Source organism: Rhinolophus hipposideros (genome assembly GCF_964194185.1).
Source record: "Rhinolophus hipposideros genome assembly, chromosome: 8".
In the NCBI taxonomy this organism is placed as follows: domain Eukaryota; kingdom Metazoa; phylum Chordata; class Mammalia; order Chiroptera; family Rhinolophidae; genus Rhinolophus; species Rhinolophus hipposideros.
The window spans coordinates 62,780,500-62,800,741 of NC_138054.1; the positions used below are offsets into that span (position 1 = coordinate 62,780,500).

A 20,242-nucleotide genomic window follows, 5' to 3' on the forward strand; every position below is an offset into this window, starting at 1 on the left:
ACCGAAAGTGGGATAGACTATCATCTTACCATACAGATGGGAAAGCTGAGGCCCTGCAGGAAAAGGACTCATTGAATCCCACAATGAGAGATTGTGGAGCCAGGCCTTGCACCCAGGTCTCTTCTCTCTCCCCACACAAGGCTCTACCATCTGCTATTCCCTGCATAGGCCACAGGGACCACCTCCTTGACCATGGAAGGAATGACAGACCTCCATAAAGGGGCTCAGTTTCATAAACACTGGCCAGTTGTGAAGCCTTTGGTTCCTCCAACCTGCGGGGAGTCAACTTCCCTCTTGCATTTCACTCTTCTCCTCCCTCCTGTCTGCTCGCTGCCCCTTCTCCTTTCCTTCCGTCAACCTCATTATCATCAACAATAACTCAGGTCTGGTGGCCCTCCTTGATCAATATGGAAACGCTTCTTCCAGTCTATCTTCAAGCCTCACCTGCAGGAGCCCCCAAAGATGCTCAAGAGTGGGGAGGATGGCAGTGGGGAAAATGAAACCTGAACTGTGGGGTGTGTTGTCCCTCCAGCAGGGCTGTGGTATCCCCAATGTCTAGCAGGGCAAGACACGGAGCAACGTTGGGGATCAGAATCCAATAAATTGAGGAATGAACACATAGAAAGGCAAGAGCTATGTCCATTGGAGAAGAACTAGGGGGACTTCTTGAGGCCCGGGCCCCTGGTTCCTCGTTCCTTCGGCCATGGGCTCCCTGAGACCTCCTTCCCACTAGTGCAGGTGAATGCCTAGATACCCTCTCCCTGAGTGTATTTCCACTCTCGGTACCTCCATCGCCTCAAACTGGTCACAGGAGTGGTCCATGTGGAGACACATGCCTTCTCCCCATCCGTGCTTTGGAAGAAGGTGAGATTGGGCCAAGGAGGCAGGGGTGACGTGGGGCATAGTGTTAGGCGGAAGTGCCCTCTCAGTTCTGAGGAGCTCACGAACTCTCCAACGTTTAAGCACTGGCAGGGGTGTGGACAGGGACAGGTCACTGGACCCTGTGCCAGCAGACTGTTCAATAAACGAAACCAGTTCTACCCAATAGCCCCGTTTTGCCTCAGCTGTGGCTGTGCCTGCCCAGTCTGGGCTGGGTGCCGAGAACACATCAAAGGCGGGGAGTGCTTGGTCCCCGAGGCTCTCTGGCCCTCACATCCCTGCTGGGCCAACCTGGGGAACGGATCAGGCTAGGGCTGGAGTGCGGGCGTAAGATTCACATTCTGGTTCTGCCCTCAGGTACCAGGCAAGAGGCTGTGAGGCCTTGTGCCTCAGTTTCCTCATCTGCAGATGGAGGATGAGGACAGCACTGCCCTCACATGGCACCTGTTCACATCGGGGAGGGTTTATGAATGGATGGGTGAATGAGTGAAGGGGAGGTTGGAGGTTGTGGGTGCTCTTCTAGCTGAACCCCAGGTTCTGGAAAGTGAGCCACTCGGATGGCCACACAGTCCTCCCTCTAACACGTCCAGCCTGGTGGGCCTTGAACCTGAGCACTCCCTCTCCATCCTTCAACCCAGTGGGTAGTTCCTAATCCCACCAGGAGAGAGTTGTCTCCGTAGGGGGCTCGTGGCCACACCCCTTTCTGTGGGCAGGATTGGTGGAGGGTGATTAGGGAAGGGTGATTGGGAACAAGCACCATCCCTGGAAAAATCTCCCTGCCCCCACAGCTCCATCCAGGGAAGGTGGGGAATTCGCTGGGGCTGAAGACAGAATGAGTGCGACCGACACCACTCGCTAGCTGTAGAGTGCGTGGCGTGGCGGTGTGTCCTCCGCGGACTCGGAAAGTCCAGACCCCAGAGTGTGGGCGGGCTGGGGTTCTCCGCAGGGGGCTTGAAACCCGCGTAACCAAAGTGGGAGGGGAGAAGGGCGGCGCGGAGGGAAGCAGAACACTTCGAGACGTCTCCGCTGCTCCCGGGGTCAGAGGGGCCGCGACCACGCGGGAGAGGACGCTAGAACCCACGCGGCCGGCTGCGGCTGGTGCTGGACCCTTCCTGCTGGTGCCCGTCAGGGGCAGACCCCCCAGGGCCCGGATCTCGGAGCTGCCCGGTGAGTGAGTAAGGAGAACCAGTCCACCATCCCCACCCCACCCCCAAGTCGGGGTCCCCCGCCGCCCTTCCCCCTCCTCGGGATCTCTCCCTCCTGCTAGTCCTGGGTGCTCAGGGGACCACCACCTACTGGCTCAAGCTAGTGAAAGCCACACGAGTTGCGGGAGGCTGGAGGGAGGCCAAGGAGATGAGAGGGGAGAAGGGAGAGAGCAAGGAGGAGGGGATGTTTTAAGGGATGGAGGAGACACTCCATCCATCCCTCAACAGCAGGGGAACTGAGTAGTGCCAGACAAGAGGTCAGGGACCTGTAGCCTTGAGACTGGGTTATTTGAAAAGAGACAAGAAAGAGAGGGAAACAGAAGAGGAGACACAGCACAGAGTGGCGGCCTTGGGCCCCCTCTGCTCTACCCTAATCCCTCCCCCTGTTTAACTCAGTAATCTACCTTAGAATCCACCTCCAGTCCCCACCCAGCTGCCCACCACACCCTCCCAGGCCCAAAGTGAGCAGAGTGGCTTCAAAACCAAAAGACGGATGAAGCCAGGAAGGCAGGAGACATATCAGGGGCCCCTCTGTCCAATTCCTCCCTTCACCATTTGCTTCACCAATATTCCCTGGGCCCCTGGGAGACTCAGGCACTCCACTGGGACGCAGCTGCAAGCAAGGCAGATATAATCCTGGTCCTCAAGGGAGACCATTGGGGGATGCAGCTCTGGACACAGGCGTCACCTGCAAATGTGGGGAGTTACGGAAGGCTTCCTGAAGGAAATGCGTCCCCGCTGTACTCTGACAATGACGCTGGAGTAAGCGAGGTGAAGGTCAAGTGAATGCATGGTTCAAGCCCAGGGAGCAACATGGTCACCAGACGACACTGGTGAGTTCAGCTCTACTCTAGCAAAATCACAAGGACCACCTGAGGGAGTCAGGGCTGGGATTTTAACCCATAGGGAGAGATGGGGAAGGGGTAGAGTAGGGGAGCAGTGAGACCAGAGAGGAAGTGCTGGATTCCAGAGATACCTGGAGGGAAGAACCTGCCTCAACCCACCTGGCTTGGTGGCAGATGGGATTGGAAATGTGTGAAGGAAAGCCTGAGGGAGAAGAAAGAGCAAGCATGAAGCCCCAGTTTCTGTCTGGGAGAAGAGGAAGTTTAAGGAGACTGTTTTCAAGAGGAAGAGAGTGTTTCTAAGAGGGAGGGTTCAGCGGGGCCAAAGCTGTGGAGAGGTCTAATTAGCTAAGGACTGAACAGTGTTCATTGAATTTAGCAACTGGAGAGAGCTGAGTAACGGGGTCAGAAACCAGACGGGAGTTGACTGACTCTTGAGAAGGAGGTAAAGTAGGGAGTGTACACAGCACTTTCCAGAAGGGAAAAGTGTTAAATAGAAACAAATGTGGGCTTGCAGGAGGGTTTTGTTTTAAGAGGTAGAGGCTTGAATGCCTCCAGGAGGAGGTGCAGGCACAGTGAGGCGGGTTGATGAGCACTGACCAGGAAGGGAGAGGTTTCCCGGAAGCCTTGAGGGCCGGAGACATGACAGAGACCTGGTTGTACAGGGGCCCGTGCTGCCCAGCTCGTGATTTTCTTTTCACCCAAAGAGGCTTAGTTAGCGGTTTGGGCAGAAACTTGGAGGAGGCAGTAAGCTGGCTGACACAGGGTTAAGGTTTTGTTGGGCAGCTTCAGCAGAAAGACAGAGGAAGAAGTTGAAAGAAAAGGTAAATTGCAAGAGAGTGACTGAAGTAAGACATTGCGGGTTCTCGGTGGATGTAGAAAGAAGTGGAGGCAGAGACTCATGAGAAAATGTAGAGTTCCAGGATTGCATCATCTCAGAAAACGGTTGCAGCAAGAGGTACTGTGGAGCCGTGGTAAAGAGCCCAGGTTTAGAAGACACAGCCTAGGTATATTTGAATCCCAGCTCTGCCACATAGTAGTATCACCATGTCTGTGACCTTGGGCAAGTAATTCAAGCTCTCTTAACCTCTGGGTCCCCATCTGAAAACAGAGATGGCAATAGCATCTACCTATAGGGTTGTCACAGGGCTTAAGTGAGTTAATAATATAAAGGGATTAGAACAGTGTTTGACACATAGTAGGTGCTGAACACATAGTAGGTAGCAAAGGGGTTATAGTCAAGTAGGCTATCTGGGTTCTCAGAGGTGGAATGGTTCAGGGTGATGACAGGATGATGAGGTCCCCAGGTGACGAAGCGTTGGGTAACTGAGTGGAATAATTGGGCATTGGAGATGAGGAACCAAGGAACTAGGGGGGCACAGGGTGGGACAGTTGTGCAAAGGATGCTGAAGTCCCTCAGGGGCACAGATAGGACTTGGGCTGGAAGGGGAAGAACTGGTCCTAAAGCCTTGGAAGGAGGTGGGCAGGAAGGGCAGTCCACTCCAGCCAGTCTGCTGGCTCCAGACAACTGAATTGTATGGAGTGGTGGCGGAGGCCCAGGCTGAGGCTGGAGGGCCACGTCTGGCCACAGACGTGGTCCGTCTGGGGCTTTGGCCTAAGGAGTCTGGTGGGCAAGTCTGAGAGCACCAGGGGGAACCAGAAGAGAAAGAACAGGAGACCCAGAGCAGCGGGGTCACCTTGCCTGGCAGGTGCAGAGTTGGTCTAATGCACACAGAGCTTGATTGCTGCAGAGAGTCCTGTGTCACTAGGACCCCTCTGCTGAGCCAGAAGCCGCAGCCTGGAGGGCCAGCAGAGACCATCTATAGCAAACCCGTGAAACTGAGTCCTGGTGAGAGGAACTGCGAGCGCTTACCTGTTGCAGGCATGGAACCCACTGTAAATGGAAGGGTACCATCCGAGCAGCTGGAATGTTCTCTGCCCACCCCACCCCCCTCATCACCTCTCCCAGAGGCTCCTGCTTTCCTCAGTGCCAAAGTAGCTTCCCTCCACCCCCACACTCTCAGGCAAAGAGAGGTCTCCAGAGGTACCTCTGCTGAGCAGCAGCGCATTTCCACCAGATAAGCAGGCAACTGACAGAGTGTCTCTCTACCTGTTGGCCTGTGTCTGCAATTCCCAGTGTGTAATGTATCTGTGTTTATATTTCTGGGTATGTCTGGACACTGAGTGTACATGTGTGATGTGTGTGTGTTTGTGCGTGCACGTGCACTTAGGGATGAGGATGATGCCACCCGGAAATCACATGCAGGAGCTGGGAAGCCTTCAGACTTTATCCTCAAGCCTTGTTTCCAGAATGCGCCCAAGCCCATGCCTATCCCTTGGGAAAGGGCCTGTAGAATTGGCTGGGGTGAGGTGGTAGCAGCTCTTTGGGCTCTGGGGAGGGTGAGTTCAGTTAGCAGAAGCTGAGAGCTTCCAGGGAGGCAAATAAGCTGGTAATGAATAATGGTGATGTGGGAGGTTCCCTGAGGATGGGGTGTAGTGGGGAGGGAAGAAGGTTGGGGATAGAGAGAGCGATGGGGCTGGCTGGGGTCAGGGGAGGGGACTGGCCCAGGCTTTCAGGGACTGAGGGGGAACAGAGGGGTTCCCAGTGAGGGGTAAAAGTCCAGACTGAGCAAACAAGTCCCTTGATCTCACATGGAGGACGGGGCTGGAACCAGTGGCTAACGTCTGGACTGAAGCCCCAGCCTCCTCGCCCAGAGCTTCTTGGGCCCTTGGAGCAGGAACATGGGGGCAGGAGGCCTGAAAGCTGCCCTGGTCAAGTAACTTCTCTTGTACAACAGACATCCCAGATCCATGGACTGGGTCAGGGGTGAGGGGCAAGCTGACCTGAAGGGGCTTCAGATAGAGACCCCTTCCCCGGGAGTTCTTGCCTCCACCTACTGAGGACCACCCTCCTTGGGTCCCAAGCTTGTGGATGGTTTGTTGGATTGTAATCATCAATTACTACATAGTTTTAATAATCAAATATCTCTATACCTTCCAGTAAGGAGAAATTCTGGTGTAGCAGGAACAACATGGGCTCTTCAATCTGACAGAACCAGATTCAAATCCTAGCTTTACTTATTACAGCTGAGGAAATTGGGGAAAGTTCCTTCACCTTTCTGAGCCTCAGTTTCCTCACTGTGAATTGGGTTCAGGACTGCAACAGCTCACAGGGCCGGGGTGAAGAATAACTGGTAGACCAGGGAAAGTGCTTAGCGCAGAGGTCCTGCTCCACGTCAGCACCCCTCCCCCATAATCAACCTGTGCAGCAGGTTGCTTCTCAAGGAAACGACTTCATCCCAGCCCAAAGCAAAGAATAGCCATATTACAGATAAATGTACCATTTTTATGAGCCCGTTTGATATATTGACAGTAATTTCTAAACACCTTCCACAAACCACAGGTAATTCAAGGTGGGACAACAGGTTGACAAGTTCAGAGACAATACCTGGTTAAATTATTCCCTTTTCATTCAGAGATCTGAGGCTCAGAAAGGGGTCCCAGCCCTCCCAAGATACCCAACCAGACCAAAATAAAGAGCCCTGGTCATCTGAGGCCCAGCCTTGTATCTGCCCCTGCCCCAAACTGCTTCTGGCCTGGACTCCCAAATAGAGACCACAAGGCCCTCCCTTCCAGAGGCAGGCCAGCAGGAAGGGTGACTGCTTGGTCAGGGCCATGGGCAGCTTAACAGCAGTGGTCAGAGCCCTGACAGGGTAAGGAAAAGCTGGATTCTGGTCCGGCTCGGCCATAGACTCCCTCCATAACTTTCCCCACGCCAAGCTTCATTTTCCCCCACCTGTAAATGAAGGGTCTGAACTAGGTGATCTCGATGGGCTCAGCAGCTTGGAGTGCTCACTAAAGAGAAGGTCTGTTCCAATCCTAACAACTCGAGATTCAGAGCAATGCCCTTCCCTCCTGCTCAGGAAATGTGAGTGGGGACTGGGCGTGGGCTGAAACAGAAAGGGCTTGGAGGATTTGGGATAGCAATTGCATCAAGTCGGAGGGTCCTGCTTCTGAAATTCAATACCCCAGCCTGGAAGTGATACATGTCACAATTCTTTGGCTAGAACTAGTCACACAGCCCAACCTAACCACAAATTGGCCAGGAAGTGCAACCTGAACATGTGTTCAGAACGGGGGCAGAACCATAAAGAGTTAGAACAGCACCCGTGACACCACGCAATAGAGCATCCACAACAAAACAGTACCCGGCACTGCAACAGCCCCAGCTGGAGGGCCACAGTCCACCAGGTGAAAATGATGGTGCAGATTGAATGGCAACAGCTGAGTGACCTCAACACCTTACCCTTGCCGCACCCCAGATCCCAGTTAATCAGGATGGAGGGAGAAAGGACCCTTAACCCTTTCTTTGCCTGGGATGGAGACTCTGGGAGTAGTTTTATCTTCCACGGAGCTCTGCCAACCAGGAGAGGATGAGAATCATTTATTGGCAATTAGCTCCTGGACGCTGAGCCCCTGGGCAGGCATTTGCTTTTGTTAACTGAGTGTGGTCAGCCAAGGAAGAAACAAAGTGAGTTCACCTTCTGGAGAGACACACAAAACATACCCTGCTTCCTCCTCTGCTGTTGACATTTGAGCAGTGTAAGTACTAACTGCAGGAGCTTATCTACTGGGCCTTGGGGAGAGTCTATTCCCTGTGCTTCTGTCATTCAACAAGCATTTAGCAAACCTAGCACTGTGCAAAGTTGAGAGCTCAGGCTTTGGGGTCAGGACACCAGGTTTAAAATCCTGGCACCACCACTGCTACTCAGTGGTCTTGGGTGAGTTTAATCTTTCTGGGCCTCAGTATCCTTATCTATATTAAATGAAGATATAACAGTAATAACTTAACCTCATGTTATTGCAAGTGCTTGGCATAGCACAATTAATTTAGCAATCTGAAAGTGCTAATTTCAGATTCTCATCTAGACTCGCTTCTGGCTAAGATAGACTAGCTTGTATCAGAGCAACTCACTCACTGAGGATAAGTAAAAATACTGAATTAAACATGTAGGAACTCTGTTTAAGGACATGGGAGAACTACCAAGGCAATAAGGACTTGAGCCAAGATCTTGGAGAGAAAAGCAGTAATACTCAGTTTCACTTTTTCCCATAAGGCATTTTCAGTTTGTAGGGGGCAGTGGCCATTGCGTTGGGAATTCAAAATTGGAATTGAGGGCTTAACAGGGGGAGAGGCCCTGTTACACATCTCCAGCTTTTAGTTGGGGGGCCCCAAAAGGGCTATCCCCTGGGAGTGACAGCTAACAAGGTATAGACGAGACCCAGGAAGACTGAAGCACAGCTCCCAGTTGGTGCAACCCCAGACTGAGTTAAGATGACCTCTCCCTTCTTTAGCTGCCTGTTGGAAGCAAGAGTACATATTTTCTCTGAAGGAAGATGACATCATCCAGAGCCTTGTGCTATCTCTACAATGTTGGACATTTAATAAAAAATTATCTGGCATTCCAGGAGATAAGACTAAATGACCAAAAACCAAGAACAATAAAACAGACCATAGAAACAAGAGATCTAGATGTTGGAGTTTTTAGACATGGATTTTAAAGGGTTTAATACATTCAAGAAAATCGATAAGAGAGAGTCTCTCAAAAGAAAACGGGAATCTATGAAAAATAATCAAGTGGGAATTCTAGAACTGAAAAGTTAACTGAAATTGAGAACTGAATAGATGAATTTTATAGCAGAGAAGACAGGTGAAGAGAGGATTAGTGAAATGGATGATAGATCAGTAGAAAATAACTAGACAAACAGGGAGAGAAAAAAGACTAGAAATACAGAATAAAGTGTGAGAGACATGTAGGATAGTGTCAAATGGTGGAACACATGTGCAATTAAGGTCTCAGAAAGAGAGGAGGGAGAGAATGGGGAAAAGGAGAGAGAGAATGGGGAAAAGGATGATGGCTGAAAATATTCCAAAACTGAAGGCCGGAGGGAAGGGAAGGGAATCAAGTCACAGATTATAGAAGCACCAGAAAGTCCAAGGAGGATAAATACAAAAACAATCTTACCTCAGTACATCATAGTAAAACTGCTAAAACCCAAAGACAAGGAGTCTTCCCTATAAGGGAAAAGAAAGGAGAGCCTTGGAGCCACCGGCCACTCAGGGTCTCCCGTTCTCTTGTCCAGTGTCAGCTTTCAGGAGTCTGTTGTGAGGTAAGATGAAGAGCCAGATTCCATCCCCTCCATCAAGGGCTCCCTCTTCCATCAGCCTCAGACTGAGCCGTCCCCAAAGGAGGGAAGACCTGCCTTTGTCAGATAATGTTGGATATTAATGAGGCGGGGAAGGGCTTGAAGGGGGGTGGGTGGGAATCTCACAGCCCCTCCTGAGAGCAACAGGAAGAAGAAGTTGGGATTTACATCAATCCCAAGGTGCTCAAACCCTTCTCTTTAAGATGAAGCAAGATTGCATACAGTGTAAACCAGATCGTGTGTTCTCTGGTCTCAGGGTATCTTGTCTTTCTTTCAGTCCAGCCACGAGAGCCCAGCTCCACTTCCCTCTCTGAGCCTCCATTTCCTCAGTGGTGGTTTAATAAGTATCAAGCAATTGTACCATTCAATGATGTCATGAATGTGAAGTGCTTTGCAAGCTGTAAATCTCTGTACCCTTTAGTGGTTACTATGTCTGCCTGGCAGAACCAACTGCAGCAGGTTAAAGAAAGCAGATGGTTTGTGCAAATGTGGAGCTTCCTGAGGAATCTGTGGTCAGTAAATGCCCTCGAGGGTCAACATGTACTTTCTTTGCCAGGATTTTGGGATTTCTAAATTCCTCCCAGCGCAGTGTATCAGCCAGGTGCTTCTGGCTGGAGTCCTAGTAGAACTGCCACCTCTCACCATGGTGCCAGGGAAGGGAGCCCTGAAGTCATGAGATCTGGGCAGACGTGGAAATGACCCCGCAGGCCATGTGACCTGCTTGGACCAGTCTGACTCCAGCTTGTGTCCAGAGTGAGGACGTGAGCTGCCTCTCCCTGGCACTAGCCCTCATTTTCTCTCACCTAGTCTGCAAATTCTCTCCAACCCCACTGTGTGCAGGCTTTGGACACTTAGGAAGGACAACTCGGGACCTGTCCCTAGGGTACTTCCACCTGAGGGCAGACCAATTGTTCTGTTTGCAAAGTTGACAAGACCGACCTCCCAGATCTGAGACCTTATATTTCCCTTCTCTATCAACCACCATAATGACAACATGACTAACATTTATTGAATTCTCACTATGTTCCAGGCTCTGTTTTAAGCACTTGGTTTAATTTAAAGTATTTAATTATCGTTACACCCTATGAGGTAGGTTCTCTCATTAGCCCCAATTACAGGTGTTAACACAGAAGCATAGAGAATTAGACCACGTGTCCAGGTCATGCTCCCTTACTCATCTTGCATGCTCTGCTTCCACCTGTGGTACCATCTGATTATAAACCTCTCATTTACACTCACGATTTCTAACATTTTTTCACAATTCTAACACAGCTTCATAGTAATGATCGCACCCTTTGAGGGCTTTCGTACCTGTGATTTCATAGAACAGAATTCTCAATAGAGGTCTTAACTCCCTAGACTCTGATTACCTTACCCTTGCTTCTGCTTGCATTCCCAGAATTCTAGAGTCCAGTGATAGAGCCCAGAACCAGATAAAACTAGAGAGTTCTAGAAAGGAGTTGTAGCATCCAGTGATAAGGCTTGGAGTCCAGGTTCAACAGTAGCATCCTGGGGGTGGGTGGACATGCGGGGTGGAACGGGGGTAGGATTGGAATCAAACAGAATACTAGTCTAGAAAGGACCAGGGGCCTTGGATCCGTTGCAGCACAACCCAGCCCATGTAGGGCTGTCCCTTCTCACCGGCCGTCTGAAACATCAGGAGCTCCTCACTCTCACGTGGTCACTCCAGGGTTTCACCTGATGTTCAGGAAAGTTCATGTCACTGCTGTGCCTACCAGAGCCAAGGGCGGGGACACACAGGCCAGGTGTCAGGTCATTAGCTGCTGGTCCTGGATCTTGGGTAAATTGCTAGACCTCCCTGAGCTTCAGTTTCTTCTTCTGGACAAGGAGGGCTACACAAGATGATTTCTAAGGCCCTCTATCACTGAGGGGAGGGAGTTGTCTGGATCCCAAAAGCTGCCACCTGCCCTCTAATTAGGACTACTATAATGATGCTGAGTAGTTCACAGCCATTCACTCACTTAATTAGCCCAAGTAGGCTTCCTGGAGGAGAGGGTTAAGGGTTGTGTCTCTCTGGAGGAGGCAGGGAGGGATGATGGCAAGATTGGCCAGAGGGACTCAAAGTACTGGGTGGGGAAACAATGGGCAGACTCTTCCCATGTGGGTTTGGCTGTTGCTTCACAGAAGCAGAAGCAGGGGACTGGCCAAGATGACCTCTGCACTCACAGGCACCGAATGCCGCCCCCAGAACTAAGAGTGCGGTTGGAAACTGAGATGCCCCGCTGACCCTTCGTCTTCCTCTGTGTCCACAGGACTACTGTGAGCTCAGCCACTGACATGGGGGCTGGTCCAGACCAGCGGCAAGAGGGAGCTTGATGAGTGCCTGGTGTCCTCAGGCTGATGCTGCCCACAGGGAAGAGCCAGGAACCCCCTGCACCGGCCCCCGGGCACCCGCCGGCCGTGCCCAGGGCCTCCTGCCCCGCCTGCCATCGCCGGCGCTGTGCTGCGCCTGCGGTCTGTGCATGCTGCTGGCGGGCGTGAACGTGACACTGGTGGGCTCCTTCGCCTCCTTCCTGCCCGGGAACAACGCGCCGCTGGTCGTGGGGCCCGCGCTGCTCGTGCTGGCATTCGGCTGCTTCGCGGCCTGCTGCGCGTGTAGCCGCCGGGGCCCCGCGTCCCGCCGTCCCGCAGCAGCCAAGGGCCAGGGCCAGGGTGGCAGCGGCACCGGGCCAGTGGCGCTGGAGATGGAGAGCAGCGAGCGCACGGCGCAGGACACCACCGCGGTGCAGCTCAGCCCTGCCGCCTCGGCCGCGTCCTCCGGCCGCTCCAGCCCGGGCCCCTTCGCCCTGGACACCCCGGCGCCCGCAGCCGCCTGCTCACCGCGTACCAACAGGGCCAGGCTCAACCTGCCCCGGGAGCTCGCCGCCCCCTAGCGGACACGGCCGGAACTCCCCTACCGCGGGTCCCTGCGTTCAGTGTAATGTAAGGAAAAAGAGGAGGAGAAAGAAAAGAAACAGGAAGTTTTCCCAAGGTCAGGTGCTGGGCACAGGTGCCTCATCTGTGCCATCTCTGGAACTTTGGAGGGGAGAATGTGGAGATGGTGTCCAGGCTGCTCTGGCTCTTTAGGTGGGGTCTGCTGGGCCCTACTTTACTTCACTCCCTAGACTTGATGAAACTGGGCCCCTGGCTCTTGGATCCCTACCAACACCACCCATGGCTTTGGGCACTGTGAACAGAGCCACTCTGAGAGGGATTAACATGAGCAAGGCCCGCGCCCACAAGGGGAGGGACGAAGGGGAGGAATGCCAGCCTGGGCAGTCTCCTGTTCCTGTGCACTGTGAAAGGTCACCAGCTCCCCCTTCTGTTCCTCCTCACGCTCCCTGTCTCGACCCCAACATGACCTTTTGGGATTAGTTGGGGCGGGGTCTGGTTTGTGCCAGGACAGTCCCTAAGGTAAAGCTAAGTCAAGCACACTCCCCCCTTTCTGTCTGACTAGAGCAGCAGGAACTGAATTTGGGTGAGTGGTGAGGAGCTCCTCTGACCCTGAAAGTCTCAGTGTGTGGGTCACTGTGCATTCCCCCGGTGCCACCATTCTCAATAAAGCACCTGTGAAGTCAAGGTCCTCAGCGATGGTGTAGCTCAGGAGGGAGGGCCGGACTGCAGGGCCACTGGCTGAGCACCCTGGATTCTGGGGTCCTTCCAACCTCTTGGAGACCTAGAAGGGGGCCCGATGGGAGAGAAGTGTGTGACTGTGAACAAAAGACTATCTCATACTGGGGGTGCTTGTGAGCAGCCTTGAGAACAGGTGTGTCAGACGGGGGATGAATAAATATAGGAGCATGCCTGTTGGTGAGATTGCCTGGCTACCCGAATGAGATGAGGATTGTAGGAGTATTTGGGTGACACTGGCTAACATCACACATGCATGTGGGAGTGCGTGTGTGTGTGTGTGTGTGTGTGTGTGTGTGTGTGTGTGTCGTGGTGGTGGTGGTGGTGGTGGTGGTGGTGGTGGTGGTGGTGGTTGAGGGCTGAGTCACCCAGTGGAAATGGTGAGAAAAGAAGGGCTCTCCAAGCCTATGCAAAGCCTAGACCTTTCTCCTGGCCTGGCTAGGCTCGCAGGGTCTGAGCTCAGCCTGTGTTCTGTCCAGGTGGGTAAGGGCATTGGAGAGAGGGAGGGTAGAGGGATGGAGGCTGTCTTGCATGAAGAAACGGGAAAGCTGAGGGATAGGGGGAAGACACTGCAACTCTGGGCCAGCCCCTCTCATTGTAGGGACCCAGGCCAGTAGTGCCCAGTGAGGGTGGCCCACCACCCCTTGCTGGCATGTCTCCCTGCCCATCTACCCTTGGCTTCATCAGCTTTGCTTTCCATTTCCAGGGTGGCTTTGCTGTTCTTCTGCCCAGGCCCAGGCACTTTCCACCAGCCCTTTGGCTCTGTCTCCCTTCCTCTGACCGCCTCTCTGCCTCTGCCTCTGCCTCTCCTCGTGTCCCCCCCGCCCACTGACCTGAACGAGAGTACATCTGTCCCAGTAGGTATTGGGCAGGTCGTCTCTATTAATTCACATGCGTCGATGGGCCCTAACCTTTGAAGCCTCCAGCCCCTGGAGCTGATAACCTCTTCTCAGAGCACTTTCCCACCGTGTGTGTGTGTGTGTGTGTGTGTGTGTGTGTGTGTGTGTGTGTGTGTGTAAGGCCTCCTCCCCAGGCTCCAGTCCTGTCTCTTCTAGTCCACTGCCTGTAGCCTCAGATGCCACCTGCTGCCTTGGTAGAGTTGGAGGTGAGAGGGACCACTGCTGATGCTGCCTTGGGGTGGGGTCTGGTTCATCCTTCTCCCACCACCTTCTTAGGAGGAGACACCCCAGTCTAGCCTTGGAATGCTAGGCCCAGAGCAAACCCCTCTCCACCCTGCTGGCAGAGACATGGAATTACACCATCAGGGCTCCTTCCTCTTCTTCCCCACCAAGAAGACTTCCAGATCCTGTCTGGTTGGCTGCTGGGGAGGAAGAGTGAGCAGTCAATAAGTGCTCAAGGCAGTGGACCACAGATAGATGGTGTGAGTGAATAGAACGGGAGTGAGGTGGCGAATGACACTGACTCCCTGGAGTCTCCTTTCCACTGCCACCCCCAGCTGAAGGGCATCATTCGTCCCATCTGTGCTTCTCCCTCTCCACAGGCACACACAATATATAGAAGATACTCTCTGTACACCCCAGGGCCCACTTTTCAATCAAGCAGCCCTAGCAAACCCCCCACTTCTGCATATCTCTCCAGGACAGCCACACCGGGACTCCTCCCACTCATAAGCCTTCAGGCCCCTCTAGAGTACTACAGCCAGTACTGAGGAGCCAGCAAGGCCCAACAGCAGGACCACTCTCCCACACACAGGGAGGCTGGATGATTGCTCTGTCCCCATACTTCTGCAGGCCCCTCCCAGGAAGGCTCCAGGCCCTGAGGGAGATCTGGGGCTCCAGGGGGCCAGTGATGGGGCAGGCTTCTGTGGAAGGTGAGGACATGATTCTGACAGCAGAGGGGCAGCAAGCTCCCTGACCCTGAGGAATCTGAGCAGGGACTGGTAACTCCTGTAGGGACACCACTGGGGGACCCTGGGATGAGGGCTACATTCGCCCACTCACGCTCCTGGCCCTGAGACTGAGAACTGAGGTAACAGGGTCTGTCCTCTAAGGTCCGGGGGCATCAGTGGAGTCTACACATCTGGTCCTTCTGAAAGGAGGGGTGCTCCCAAGAGCCTGGGGTGCTCAGGGATAACACAGTGAGCCCCACCTCCCAGAGAGACCTACTGATGGTCTGGACAGGGGAGCCCACTAAGGGCCAGGAACTCAGATCCTCTTGCTCTCTTCCCACTAGAAGAAATAAGGGCAGCCATTTGGACCATTTTTTACTAATTAATTCAATAAATAATTCCTGAGCTCTACTATGTGCCCGACACTTGAAATATAATGGTGAACAAGATCTGAGTGAGCTTACATTCTACTTGGGGAAGAGAGACAATAAAGAATTAAATAAGTAAGCAAACAAGACAAAATGCCTTCGCTAATGGACAGGGCTATGCAGAAAATCACAATAGGAAGGTGTGATAGAGGGACTTGTCCCACAGCTGGGGATATCTCTGAGAAGTGACATTTAAGCTGAGCTCTGACTAACAAGAATTAGCCATGCAAAGGTCTCAAACAAGAACATTTCAAGCTCAGGAAAGGTCTATTGCAAAAGGCCGAAGGTGAGAATGAACTTGGCCTCCATGTGTCAGGCCAAGAAAGAAGGCTGTGGAGACAGGGGTAGGAGATGAAGTTGGCGAGCGTGGGGAAGCTGAGTAAGCCAGGGTAAGGAGTTGGATTTTTTTTCTTGGTGAAATGGGAGCCACTGGAGGATTTTAAGCAGGAAAGTGACGTGATCTGATTTATGATTGTAAACATTGGTCCGCCTGCTGTGTGGAAAATAGAGTGTGTAGGGGCAAGAGGGAAAACGGGGTGGGTTAGGAGATGATGACAGTGAGGTGTGCTGGGGCTGGGGCTGGAGTGGTGGCTGTGAAGTGGACAGGTTCTACACCCATTTTTGAGATCTCCCTGTTGGAGGAGTTCAAGGGGAGTGAAAGAGAGGAATCTGGAGGGAAATTCTAGAATTTGGGTTTGAACAGCTGGGCATATGGCAGAAGAAAAGCAAGGAATGTGGTAAGATGAAAATCTGTTAGCCCAGTGGAGCTTCCCATAGGAGCTGAGTCACAGCCCTGAGTTCTAGAAAGAGAGCAGAAGACATGCAGACTTGGAAGCCCTTGGCATTGGGGTGGATGGTGGCTAAGCCATGAGTCTAGATGAGGCATACGGGAAGAGATGAAGACAGAACCCAGAATCGAGACTAGTCTATCCTCTGAATCCTGGGGAGAGAAGGGACCCCACGTTGCTCAGTTCTGAATCTCACCCAACCTTCTGCTGCTGCCCATGCCATGCTGATGAGGTTTGTGGACTAGGAATTGGGTATCAGGGAGAAGTGAGCAGAACGTGAGCTCCAAGAGGTTGGGACTTCTGTCTTGTTCACTGCTATGCACTCAGTGCCCACCTGGCACAAGGTGGGTGCTCAATAAATATTTGTTGGTTGAGTAAAAGGTGCAACTCTTATCCCACAGCTGAGACTCCAGGTCTCACATAATAGAAAGTTATCAAAATGCCCAGTTCTGGGCAGGGAGAAAAGCTCCTTATGTGTGTGGGAGTTCCCCTGGCCAATTCCTGCTTTCTACTTCTTTGTCAAGAGGTGGGGGAGGGAGGCAGGAATGTAAAGCGGGCTAGATGGGCAATGATGGATGAGCCTGAGGGCCAGGCTCCCCAAAGTAGGCAGTGGCCAGAGAGATGGGCCAAGCCTGAGGAAATCAGCACTGCTAGGGAGTGCCACCAGAGGGCACCCTGGGCACATGACAAGGGATAAACACAACGGCCCAGCCAGACCGCACAACTTTGCCTTTTCCTCTTCTAAGGGTCCCTGAGGAATGGGAGAAGTGCGGAGTTGGGCGTACATGGATGTGGGGATGTGGGGGCGGGGGGGATGTTAAGTCACCCAAATTTACTAAAAGACACCTCCAACCCTGGAACCTGACCTTATCACAGAGGGATCCTGACCCTAAACATAGACTTAGCCTTTATCAAGGTCACAGGTAAGTCCTGAGTCTGCTCACAGACTGCAATTCTCACCCAAGTCCATCCTGAGTCCTGGCCTGCGTTTGATCCTGGTCGCACGCTGAGCTTTCACCCTGCCTGTCCATACACTGAACTCGGATGCGGATCTTAGACTGAGTTCTGACTCAGCCCACAGACCGAATGCTGAACTTTATCAAAGCTTGAACCCTGACCTAGACACAGACTGAGCCTTTATTGTCACCACACATTAAACCTTTATTCTGGTCACAAACTGAGTCCTGACCCTGATCCGTACACTGAGCCCTGGTTCTGATAACAGACTGAGACTGACCCTGGATAAAGAGCCCTGAATCTGGTCCCAACCAGAACTCTGACCTTGATCCATACATTGAACCCTGACCCTGGACAAAGACTGGTCATCATCATGGTTATAGACTGAGCCTTGATCCCGAAGACTTGCTCCCCCCACAGCTCATTGACTTAAGGACCTTCCAGATGAGGCTCCCATGTCAGGCCAGCCTTCAGCCCCAAAAAGAAGTAACTCCTGTAGCCACTTTTGAGGGGGAGAGAAGGAATCCTGGGTCTCTGAACAATACAGAAACTCCTTGACATTGGACCCCTGAGAGACCAGACAAAGAAAGGCCGATTGTAGGGTATCTAGGACATGAGGGAGGAAGGACAGCTGGGCCATGTCCAAGTACCTCTGGGACTCTGGAGTGAGGCCTTCCCGCCTGCCTACATGTCTGGGGGCCTTCAGGCTGGGAGCCTCTTCCCTCTGCACTCCTGACACCCGTGGAACCCTGGGTAAGTTCCTTCTGCTCACGGGGCTGTGCTTCATCCTTTGTTACCTTTTAGGGAAAATATGAGGAGAAGGTGACCTTCTGTGTGAAGAGAGTGGGACCAGGCTATCACTTAGGGCTCCATGTCCCCACCATGTGCCCTAATAGGAAAAGAAGCTCTTTCACTGTGAGAGATAACTCTGGCCAGTCACTTGAAACAGGCAAGAAAAAGTGAATCATGCTCAGGGTGGCACCAGCCAGGCCTCAGCCCCAGGTTGGCAGCAGCCCCTGAGACAGGAGCACGGAGATGGCATGGATCAGAAGTCCCAGAGGTCTCTCTATACATTCCTGGGGTCTGGTGCTTTTGAGGAGCAGAGGTCCACAGGGGACCATACAGCCCACTAATTCAGTTTCTGCCCTACCCATGGTGTGGCCTGGGTGCCCTTGTGCCTGCAGAGCCAAGTTGTCCTCTGCCAGGCCCACCAGCCTCAGGCTCACCTTGGGAGGCACCCAGGGCGGGGGTGGGGATGACAGAGCCAGGCAGGAGCCAGTCGGGGGAGGGGGCCGCTCCAGTCAAAAAACGCTGACGCCAAAGACAATGAGCTCTCGGAGGCTGAGGCAACTCATTTGGTCCCGGCCACGCTTTATTAAATTCTCATAAACCTGTCAGGGGGGACAGGGCTCGCTTCAGTTTACCTCATTAGCCCGACACAATGACAGTGGGTGGGGGGGCAGAGGGAGGGGATAGCAAGGGGAGGCCCAGGCTCAGTGCTAAGATCTGAGCCAGCCGGGAAGATAATTGAATTAAGTGGCTTTTGTTAATGGTTTTTAAGATTCCGAAGTGTAAATAACATTTAGGGGCTTTCTTTTAATGGGGTTGGGGTTTTAGAGACCCATGGAGCTTAGAGAAGGTCCAGCCCAGTCCCTGCCCCTCTCCCACACCCCAGGGAAGCTTCGGAGGGGAAAGCCTGCAGAACTGGCACTGGACTCAATGAAGATAGGCCAGGAGGAGCGAGGGAAGGGGCCAAAGAAGGTAAGACAACTTCCTGGGGTTGCAGAGCGGGGGTCGGTCTTTGAACACAAAGAGAGAGGATGTGAGCAAGAGAGGGGCTGCCTGTGATGACCTCCCCAGGCCTGGAATGCCACCATTGGACAAACTGTCCAGGTGTTACTGGGGGCATGGCCTGTGAGTGTTCAGGGAACCTAGCTTCCTGGGGTAGCCAATGTTCATTCCTCATTGAGAGGTCAGTGAGACTAGGAGGTTATGGCTTTCTTCCTTATTGCCAGTGGGAGGGGCTCCCCTGGGAGGCACTGAGTGCCCCATCACAGGACACGTGGGAGGCTGTGGTGGTGGGTTAGACTAGATCCCAGGCTTCCTGAAGGAGACTGGATTTGAACTGAGCTATTAGAGAATCTGCAGATGAAGTGGGGAGCTCACTTCTCTGCAGGCTCAAGGGCCTGGGGCAACTGGAAACAGGGACGTGGACAAGTTGTGTTAAGAATCCATCCCCTGACTTTCCTCAGTTACAGCTTCTCTTTCCCTGCAGACCAGGTCCAGGAGTTGGCTAGGCTGGAGGCAAAGTGCTCTGGGCTAGGTCCCAAGAAGCTGGAGGTGAGATGGGGTGGAGCTGACCCTAGGCCAGCCCACAAATGGTTAAGGCATTAATCGCCCGACATGCGACAAAGGGAAGTGGGTTTTCTGATCCAGAAAGGATCAGTCCCTGGGACGCCCCATCAGGCCCTTCAGCGTGAAATTACACCCCAGCGGGGTGCTCCCCTCCCCCAACACACACTACCCGCCTAGGCCTGGCATAGGATTAGGGCCTGGAGTCATCTGCTTAATAGATCCCACCTCCTTTTCCTACCCCTTCTCCCCCGGGAGCTTCCGTCCTGCCTCCAGGCCTGCACCAACCTCTTTTCTCACCGGCTATCTACCTGGCTGTCGATCTGTTTGGTCATCTCTGTCCTACCCTCTTGGCTGGTCATTTCATCTGTCTCCTTGGCTGAACCCTGACCCTGGTTACGCACACACTGAGCCCTGCTCCTACTCCTTAGTTTCCTTATAACCTTGAATCAGCAAGCCAAACATATTTGTTTCATCGCTTATCTGTTTGCTGTCTGTCTCTGCAGGAGCGCGAAGTGCCTTGGGTGCAGGAACACTCCCTCAGCACTGTCAGTACCAGTGCCCAGGCTGCATCTGGCACATAAATAGTGCTCAATAAACATTGGTTGACTGAGGCCCCTCCCACCCACCTCACAACTGGACATTGGTGCTCACCACCGAGAGGAGGGAGTTAAGCCTGTGCCAGGACAGGGCCATGTCCTCAGGAAGACACAGGGGATTGTGCCATGGCCTCTGCCTCCGGCCCAGCCTCATCTCTTAAAGATGCCAGGAGTGACACAGATCAGAAAAGGGAGAGGCCCTACATGGCCAGAAGGTGCTCACGCCTCCTTGGGTGCCATCCCTGGAGACTTTCATCCCACTTCCTTGGACCACTGCTGGGCCTTTGTCACATGAACACCTTTAAACCTCATCTGAGCCCACAGTTGGGTGTACCCAGCATGGGAAGAGGTTCTGGATGGAACAATTGAGGAAACTGGGGGATGAATATCACACAGAAGAAAAAACACAGCGGGATGTCCACTCAGAAACTAACGCTATCAGAGGAAGGCAGGTGGCTTATATAGACTACCCTCCAACCTCTACACAGGAAACAAAGGCCCAGAAA

General features: G+C 53.0%; 1 protein-coding gene across 1 annotated transcript; it reads left to right on the forward strand.

Moving 5' to 3' along the window:
- Positions 1 to 2,839: 2,839 nt before the first annotated feature.
- TMEM275 (transmembrane protein 275) lies at positions 2,840 to 12,027 on the forward strand (the record flags this gene model as incomplete). Its single annotated transcript, XM_081056718.1, is given in 3 exon segments — positions 2,840 to 2,917; positions 11,407 to 11,530; positions 11,533 to 12,027. Coding segments are annotated over 2 exon segments (531 nt in total). The 5' UTR covers positions 2,840 to 2,917; positions 11,407 to 11,494.
- Between the last annotated feature and the right edge of the window lie 8,215 nt (positions 12,028 to 20,242).